Raw genomic sequence first — 9,861 nt, forward strand, 5'->3', positions numbered from 1 at the left:
TTGAGCCGAGGGTTTATCGGAAATAGCTTTTTATCCCGCAAAGTGTTAGATGTCAAGATACATCATACCCTCCCTGCATTTCACTCGTAGATAGCTTCTACGTACATCATACCCTCCGCAATTTCACTCGTGAAATTACACTGATATGTTGTTTTTTGTTGTTGTATAAGGGCAAAAGAGAAAACAAATAAAGTGTAAACCAATACGCGTCCTTTTATTGGCCCGGTTCAATCTTGGCCGGCAACCACCGGTTCACCTAATCCAAAATACTCCCAAAAATCGCCTCAATTTCTTCTCCTTCTCTATAAACCACACATACACACTTTTACAAATACCAATACTACTATTCATAATAATATAACCAAAAAAATCTTTCTTTGTATTTTGCTTTCTTCTCCAATTCACCTCAGGTTCTTCCTATCTTTATCTCCTTGTAAATAAATATATTTCTGTTAAAAAAAGAAACAATCTTGCTAGCTTATTAGTGTATAATATTGCTCACAAGTCTCAGATTTTTATATTAGGATGAGTCTTGAATAGTTTTGTTTGTTTGAAAAGCTTTTTGGGGGGTTTCTTGTTTTGTGTAAATACCAATTTGGGGGTGAATTATTAGGCTTTTATGAGCTGTTGACGTGATAGTTGATTCTTGAATTGGCGTGTTGTGCACGAAATTTGGGTTATATTGTGTATTTAAATGATGGGTATTGAGTAAAGTTTGGATCTTTATTGTAAAAAAAAGGGTTGCTTTCTTTGTTCCATTTGTGCCTTGTGTGGTGATTTGGGAAAGTTCAAAAATTTCAAGACTGTGTTAACTAAGGTTGATTTGAGAGGTTTTGTGTTGGAAAGTTTGAGTCTTTGAAGTTAAAGATTTGGTGGGGGTGTAAGGTTAGTTAGTGAAAGGGAAGATGGTTGAATCAATTGGTGCAACTTCACTTTTAGGGCAGGTACCTGTTTATGGAGGTTATTGTTGCAAAGATGTGTCGATTAAACGGAAGGCAATTGATGTATGTCGATTGCGTTCTGCTGATTTTCTTGGCAGAAAGCTTGTTTGTGGTTCAAATTTACGGGTGCTAAGAGCTGATTGTGTAAGGATTTGCCCAGTAAGAGGCCAGGCGATGGAATTGGCGAAAGAGGCATATTCATATAGGGAGGAGGATAGAATATCTAAAGATTTCCGGTTTAGGATTGAGACTGATGTGAAGATAAATCTAGAGAAATGGCCACCAAAAAATAAGGCTGACAATCCAGCTCTTCATAATCCATTGCTTAGACAAGAAAGGATGGGTTGTGGATGGTTAGCAGCTATATTTGAATGGGAAGGTGTGTTAACCGAAGACAATCCGGATCTTGAGAAGCAAGCATGGTTAGCTCTGTCTCAAGAAGAAGGAAAATCACCTCCTCCAGGTTTCATTTTGAAGAGAATTGAAGGAATGAAGAATGAGCAAGCGATATCAGAAGTTCTTTGCTGGTCAAGAGATCCTGTTCAGGTGAAGAGAATGGCTACCCGGAAGGAGGAGATTTATCAAGGGTTGCAGGGGGGACTTTATAGCTTCCGACCTGGATCACAGGAGTTTGTCAATACCCTGATGCACTACAAGGTGCCAATGGCTTTAGTGTCTACACGCCCGAGAAAATATGTCGAGAATGCAATTGGTACCATTGGCTTTGAAGGGATTTTTAGTGTTATTGTAGCTGCAGAGGATGTTCACAGAGGGAAACCTGATCCCGATATGTTTGTCTATGCATCACAGCTTCTACAATATATACCGGAGAGGTGTATTGTGTTCGGGAACTCAAATCAAACTGTGGAGGCTGCACATGATGCTCAGATGAAGTGTATTGCTGTTGCCAGCAAACATCCAGTGTATGAGCTTGGTGCTGCTGACTTGGTTGTTAGGCACCTTGATGAGCTCTCGATCCATGACCTAAAGAACCTTGCTGCTGTTGAGTTGACTGAATTTGGATCCCCTGAGCCAGAGTTGGAGATGGAAGAAGAGGATGATCCCGATCGTTCCTCTGGAGTGGCTGTGGATGATGGTTTCTGGTAACATATCTCCCCAATGTACAGTAGTTACGCTTAATATTATTCAAATAGGATATAGAAAAATGTAAACTAAACTGCAGGGCAAGAGGTGTATCAAAAAGGTGGTCTACATTGGGCCTGCCATTTATGTGACTTTGATGATATTTGTATTATATTTATATCTTCTGACGGTCGCTACTTGCTTTTGGATTTTGAGATGTAACTTGTAGACTTTTAAAAGGTTGGACATAAATAATAACGAGAATAAGATGCATATGAATGGCTCCATTTCAAAAAAAGATACGTATGAATGGCTGAAAGTTTCCCCGGGGCCAAAAAAAAAAAAAGAGAGAGAAAGAGGACTTAAAAAAGCATTGCTGTGTAGTTATCTTGTCGAAATTGTATTTATTTTTGGTGAAGTCATTAAAATGTATTGGAATGGCATCAAGAAGATGCAGAGGTTACAACTAAAGCTGCTTCAAACAAGAATTAACATGAAGCTAGCTGAGCAAAAACCTGTAAGCCAGTGAAAAGATCCAAAAATATATCCCCTAAGACCCTACTGTGCTATAGTTAGGGAGCTTGTCGAAATTGTATTTATCTTTTAGTTGTAGCAGTGGATGTTCTGTATATGTTCCTTAGCTTATTACTTCCTTAGTGTTTCCTGGTATTCTCTGGCTAGGCTCTGTGATTTCCGCTGCACCAAACTTAGTCCTCGAGTCATGATGAGTTAATTTCATGAATATCTTAGACAATTGTGCTGCATACTAGTGTTCTTCTGATTTCCAATGTTTGCGATCATAAATATGGTATTTTTTTAATTAAAGCCTCACGGTCAGGGTGATACGTACATTTTTGCTTCTTGTGGTTCATTTTCAATCAGCAATAATTTCATCGTGCCATCAAGAAACTACTTTATTGTCTTCCCATCCAATACTTGAGAAGAAACTAGGATAAATATCCTGCACACTCCAAACAGATCATGAATTGATGTCAGTGATAAAGAGGCATATATTTTGATGGTTAACCAGGGTTGGGGAGGTGCCTCGCACAGTGAAGAAGATAACCTCAGAATAGTTCAGAATTTGCTCTATTTTGGATGGAGAGCAATTCTGCCATAAAGCCTACCCTTGCTTATGCTACAGTTTCTGTGTTGTGGTTGTATGAAATGGAAATCAAGAGGCAGCTTTCCCTTTTCATATAGCACTTTTTTTTTCCTGGGTTGGCTATTTTGTTTGAAATCGTAGCTTCTTTTGAATGATTTAAGATCTTTATCCTGCAAATTTAGGGATGTTGGTAACTATACCCTTCTGAATACAATCTTGTTTCTCTAAACAATGAAACAAACAACACACTGGGACACAAGATGGTTTCTCAAGTGGTAAGCACCTCCACCTCCATCCTTGACGAGTTACCAAAGGAGTAAAGTGGGGAGCTCCCCGGGAGGGGTTAAAAGGAAAAAGCCGATATAGTGATAATGAGAACAGCGGAGGGAGAAAAATCCATATGCATTTAGGAATCCGTGTGGTTGATGATTGTGAAGACTGGTTCCTCAGGTAATTTTTTTACATCTGTCTTAGCCTTGGTGGACAAAATTACCCGGTACTTGTTGCTAGTGGGCGGTATGCAGATTCAAGTGAAATTAGTCGAGGCGCGGTAATTTAGCAACATGGGCATCCTGTTATCCAAAAAAAAAAAAAAGAAGAGAGAGAGACTGGTTCTTCTGGGAATGAATAAATATCCATCTCCTCAACATGCATATTCACACTCGACTCTCTATTATAGAAATAGATGATATATTGACACTGCATGGGGTTTACTTTTACGAATGCCAAATTGTTGGCTGGCTGTATAAGGTAACCATTTTTCAGGTTTCAGCCACTGTTTAATTTCGTCCTGATATCCAAGCAACATCTGCGTAAAGAGAAAGGATTTCTTTGTCAAATGATCGTTGAAAAAGTTGGAAAACAATTTTGTCTTGCTATATCTCCCGAGTCTCGAGTAATAATTTTAATAAGGAACTATTGGACTAACTAAAATCAACTTGCTGCAGCTTACTCTTCAGTTTCATGATGAGGTCTATCCTGCATTCTATTTTGAAGAAGCATTTGTTTTTGTTGATTCTTGTCTTCATTTCATTCTTTCTAAGAGAAGTGCCTTCAATTTTCAACATATATTGGGTGAGAATAACATTGTTCTGAGTGGATGAAATAACTACTCGGATCCATGTAGTTTGTTTTAGCCTCATATAATAAGTTCAGGGTAAATTGAAGCTTCATGCTCTAAAAATGCAGTGTGATGGTTGCAATTTAATCCTAATAAAAGCGTAATGTGTATTGCCTTTTTTTCTTTTCTTTTTTTCCTTTTTTCCCAGCACTTAATGTGTATTGCTCAGATGCCCTCAGGGTACTACTTCGCTATCGGTCACCCAGGAGTATTTAGGCCAATTTCGGAACTATAGTGTAAGTCACACACATAAAAATTTGCAAGTTTACCTATTTCTAAATAATTTTAAATATGCGGTGTCTGAAGTTTCATATGAATGATGCTCAAACCAATATGACTTAAGTTAAGCCATTTTTTGTAACTTCATATATTTTTATATGAAGTTAGGCTTTTAGGCCAAACTTTTGAATGTCTAAAGTTATTCCAAAGTGAATAGACATGTTAAATATTTAAAAAGGGAGTTCTAAGTTAAATTGCGGTATCTAAATAGGATATTCCTTGAAATTTTTACAGTAAAGACCAAGGGTATGTTCGTATGGAGGAAAAAAATTCAGATTCTTTTTTTATTTCCCATGTTCTATTGATCAAAATTTTTGGAAAATGTTTTTCTCTAGGAATTATGTCTTTAAAAATAAAAATAACTTCCCAGTGGAAGGAGAGAAAATAAGATCCATAGGCTTTGAAATTGTCTAGTACCCATCCCCCACACACCCCCACCACCCTCAATCCCATAGCCTCTATTCCCACCATCCTGACACAACTAGCCCACCATGCCAATCCAAATAGTATTTTCTTATATTATATACAAATATTTTTGGAACAATATTTTTACCTATTTATCAAATATCAAAAAATAACAAGAAATCCATTTATTTTTTTGGAAAACATGTTTCAAAGAAGTATCTTTCTGGGAAATATTTTTCACGGAATACATTTTCTTTCGTACCAAACACACCATAAGTAGAAAATCGATTCAGGCCCATTGATAAGAGTATCTCGTCACCCAGCTCAGTATAGTTTGGACCAGGTGCTTGGCTCACTTGCTTATGGCCCCGTTTAGCAAAACTTACGAGATTTGTTATTTTGAGATCACTTCTTCATCCGCACAAATGCCCGATTTCAAGGGTGGTCTTTAATTTTGCCCTTCAAATTGCTGGTCTTTAATTTTTGCCCTCGACACTTTAAGTGATCGAAAATATCAATGAGATTCGAGCCTCGAACCCGCAGAAAGATAAAAAAAAAATGCGGCAAAAAGATTTCAGAAGCAAATTATTTATTCTAGCAAAAGTTATACCTTAAGACATAACTTTTGTAGTATCCAGCAAAGTAAAAAAAAAAAAATCGTACGACAAGGTTTCATAGTAAACTATGCCTATTCGGGGTAAAGTTATGCCTTAAGGCATAGTTCTGTAGAAATTAAGTTATCCTATAGACTATGCCTCAAGACATAGTTTCTATGAAATTCTGCCTTGCGATTTTTTATTATTTTTTCTGCTGGGTTCGAACCCGAATCTCTGGTTTTGTAGACGAACGAATAAGGGTACTTTGGCTCACAAATTTTCATAAAATGAGAAATAGTGACAAAAATTAAAAACCACCGATTTGAGGAGCAAAAACTAAAGACCAGTCCTTATGAAGGGAAATCCGTGCAATTTAATGCTTTTTTAGTAGATGGAGTTATAGAGTTCAAATTGTAAAGTATCCAATCGACCAATTTCTACCTTTTCAGTTCGATAATGGTATGTGTTGGAGTTAGATGGTCAAACAAAAGTTCTCAACTTGATAAAGTAGTCTCTTCCTCAATTCCATCATCACCTAGGGGAGTCTCTGTCTTTATGTATACCTTCTTTTTCTGCTATAACTAAAATAATAAATTTATTTTCTTATTTTAAACCCAATGAACACTTCCAGACAAAGTAAGTAATTAACTATTTTCTTAATATATACATATTATATATTAAATTTCTTGATTTTTATGTGCTTACTTCTATATATTTCTGAGCTTCTTAATGAAAATCAAGCTTTGTCGACGGCATTGCATGGGCGGTTGAAGTTTTTATTTTTATTTGTTAAAAAAATGGTTAGACAACTATATATATTTTTCACTGGAGATCCTACCACATTTTTAATAGTCCAACGCTGAGGGATCTTTCTTAAAAGCAAACTTATGTTGGTTGCATGCTCAACTACAAATTAAATTCTACTCTCTCTGATTCATATTATTTTAGCTTGGATAAAATATACCTCTTAAGAAATTACTTACCCATGAAAGTAAGGAGTTTTCATCATTTATTTATTTTTAATTAAATAGTATCAATTGAATGTGGTTTCTTGATTATGTAAAATTCACTTATCTAAATAAGGGTAAGGTTAGAAAAAAAAAATTAGTACCGCCCTGATCACGTAAAAAATTATTTATGTTGGATTAAATGTGAAAGCTAAAGCCACCATATAATATGGGGCAATTCGCAGAAATGCCCTTATTTTGGGGTGGTCTTTAATTTTTGCCCATCAAAATGAAAGTATTTAACCCGCCTTTCGCCTAAAACCTCGTGGTTTCGGTGTTCAAACATCTGGCCAAAGTAAAAATTTAAAAAAAAAAAAAATCGCTAGGCAGAGGTTGTAGGCAAACTCTGCCTGCAAAACTCTGCTCCATCTGGGATAATTTGTCTGCAGACTCTGCCTTTAAGGCAAAGTTTGCAGGCAAACTATGCTTGATGCAAACTCTGCCCCATCAGGTAGAGTTTTGCATCAAAATTCTACCTGTAGGCAGAGTTTTGCATGCAAATTGTGCCTTCGAATCCAAACATCTACCTTGCGATTTTTTTTTTTTTTTATCGAATGGGTTCGAACCCAGAACCTTAGGATATTAGGCGAAGAGCAAAAATTAAAGACCAGTGCTTTTGAAGGGCAATCCACAAAAAAAAAATGTATAATATGAACCGGCGGGAGTAGTGCTCTTAGTAGGCGTTTGGACATGCAATTTGAAATCAGTGCTTGGACATGCATTTCATCTCATGGTTTCAAATCCCAAATCATTCAGTAAGACATGATTTGGGGTTTCAAACCATAGTTTCAAAAATTTTAAATATAAAACTTGACCCATAAGTTAGTAGATATTTTTAACAATTACTCCCACCAACCATTTACCAACCTTTATTTATGTCTACCATGTAGAGGATTATATTAAAGAATAGTTACATTACTATTCATGTTAAATTTTTTTTTTAATTGAACTAATGTTTGATCAATTGATGTTGTATTTTTTAGAAAGGCCTTCTAATAGTCAGACACTTTTGTTGCTTAACTATGACTTGCTCTATCCTGTGAAGATTGTATAAGAATTGAAAATATTTTGATAGTTTTTATAACTTGTAAGGTTTTTTATGTCTAAAGAAAAATATAACTTAAGAAATTCAAATTGCATGTCCAAATATGATTTTAAATTATGATTTCATCTCATGATTTCAAATCATATCCAATCGGCTCCTTACTTCGTCCATATTTATTGGGTCCTATTAGTACTATTGTTATTTGAAATAATTGTGCTTTTTGCAGGAAGAATCTATAGGTAATGATTGCTGCTATAAATTAATTATCGGACTTTGCATTTGGTCACACTTTTCTCTTAGAAAAAATAATAGTTGTTGTCTTTTTAATAAAAAAATGGTCGACATTTGAATCCAATGTTGTCTGCACTTTGCGTCATCAAACACTTGTTCTAATTCTACTCCTACACTTCCTATTTGGAAAGAGACATATTACATATGCCCTGAGGTAATACAAACATCATTATCTACTTTGTTCACACAAACGGTGTTGTTTCCTGCAATAAAACCAAGGATAATACATTAAGTAAAAAGATTAGATAATTTCTTTTATTTGTCCAAATTTTGGTTAATAGAGTTATTCAATGTTTGTGATAGTAGGAGTAACTAATAGATACTTTGTAAAATTAATCAAGGTGCATATAAGTTGACCTGAAGTTATAAGAAAATAAATAAAACAAAGGACCAATTATATCAAATTGTTTACCAATAATCTAACAACTACATTTTTTTTTTAATCTTATATAGAAAAGAAAAAGTAACTACTGTGAGAGCATTAAGTGCCATTTGAGTAAATTATAGCACAACATTAGTAAAGGCAAAGGAAAAGAAAAGAGCTTATTGCCGAAAGTACTATATAATGTGGTAAGTTTATCAATCAGTTATAATTCAATCTTTACCTATTTGTAAATTGAGTTTTCAAACCTTAAAATTCACCTTTAAATTGTTAAAATCGATAGTCAATCCCAATTTTATCTTAGTAGCTCATATATATCGCATGGAATTGACATATTAACATAGATATGATAATACAAACATTTTATTAGTAAAACTAGACATGTAACAAGGAAAATTATTTTCCCTGGTGATTTTACATATACGTCATTTTCCTATACAAAACTGAGATAATCACATAATAATTATAATCTAGTGACAATTACTTTAAATATTCAAATAGGACTGAAGCTCGAACAGCGACTATTGGTTTTGTTTATTTGGAACTATTGAAAGTTCGATTTTTTTCTTTTTTGCCTTCTTATTTGCAAATCACTAACTTTACTGGTATTATGACACATTATTTTTCGGAAAATATAATAAAATATTGACCACGCAAAGGAAGGTGGTCCTAATGAATATGGACCGTTCAATCAAAAGGTTCTCATCTTCTTATTTAAATTTTAGGCAGCCTTTCCAAGCAGAAAATTTAATGCAATTTGGGATTAGAAAAAGTTTTTTGATTTTTTTTTTTTTTTTTTGAAAATCTTAAAAACGTCGTGTATTTTCCAATAATATTAATAAGAAAAAGGGCTTTGCTTATGCATCTTTGTGAAACCAAAAATAATGTAAAATCATGGTTTATACTTTATATAAACGAAATATTAGCTAAGAAATATATTCTCAAATATAATTAATCCATACACAATTCTCTGTCTTACTTATATTTCAGGACCTAATTAAGAAAAAACATTAAAATCATATCCAAGTATCGTTGCATTATTATAGATTAGAGATTCGGGTTTCAATTTTGAATTGTATCTTATGTCACATTTTTTTATTTTTCCTGTTTCATGATTTTGTATTTCATTTGTTATTCTCTGTTAATGAAATTGATAAGCCAAATCAATTTTTTATTACATCGGATAAAGCTGCATTTTATTAACAAAATAAATAGAATCCCTGTGAAAATACATATTTATACTCTTAACTAAATAAACGAAAAAAGTTTTCCCACGATATTGTTGTGGTTCACAAAATAACTAGCATAATATATCATAGTACAATTCAAGAATCTATTTATTTTTTCGTGGTTGAGAACAAAATATGTGCTCTACTTGAACACAAAAACTACTTGGCCCCTCGTGCCCCTTTTTTTGGGAATCAATTCCAATTGAACGGGACACAACGCAATAATCATTTCTTTGAAATATAGTACAATTTGTTGTTTTTAAGGGTTTATTTATATTCATATTCTAACTTTTGAGTTAACGTTACAATAATTGTATTAAACAACAGTTTTATACATTCATGATCAATGATTTTACGAGATTACAAAAATCGAACTTT

General features: G+C 34.1%; 1 protein-coding gene across 1 annotated transcript; it reads left to right on the forward strand.

Moving 5' to 3' along the window:
* Positions 1 to 201: 201 nt before the first annotated feature.
* On the forward strand, positions 202 to 2,221 carry LOC132030541 (5-amino-6-(5-phospho-D-ribitylamino)uracil phosphatase, chloroplastic). Its single transcript, XM_059420221.1, has one exon. It carries the CDS (start codon positions 906 to 908, stop codon positions 2,046 to 2,048), a length of 1,143 nt encoding a protein of 380 aa, XP_059276204.1. The 5' UTR covers positions 202 to 905; the 3' UTR covers positions 2,049 to 2,221.
* The last annotated feature ends 7,640 nt before the right edge of the window (positions 2,222 to 9,861 follow it).

The sequence above is a fragment of the Lycium ferocissimum genome, chromosome 9 (assembly GCF_029784015.1).
Source record: "Lycium ferocissimum isolate CSIRO_LF1 chromosome 9, AGI_CSIRO_Lferr_CH_V1, whole genome shotgun sequence".
NCBI lineage: Eukaryota > Viridiplantae > Streptophyta > Magnoliopsida > Solanales > Solanaceae > Lycium > Lycium ferocissimum.

Coding starts and splice junctions, on each gene's coding strand:
- LOC132030541 (XM_059420221.1), top strand. CDS start 906: ATGGTTGAATCAATTGGTGCAACTTCACTTTTAGGGCAGGTACCTGTT.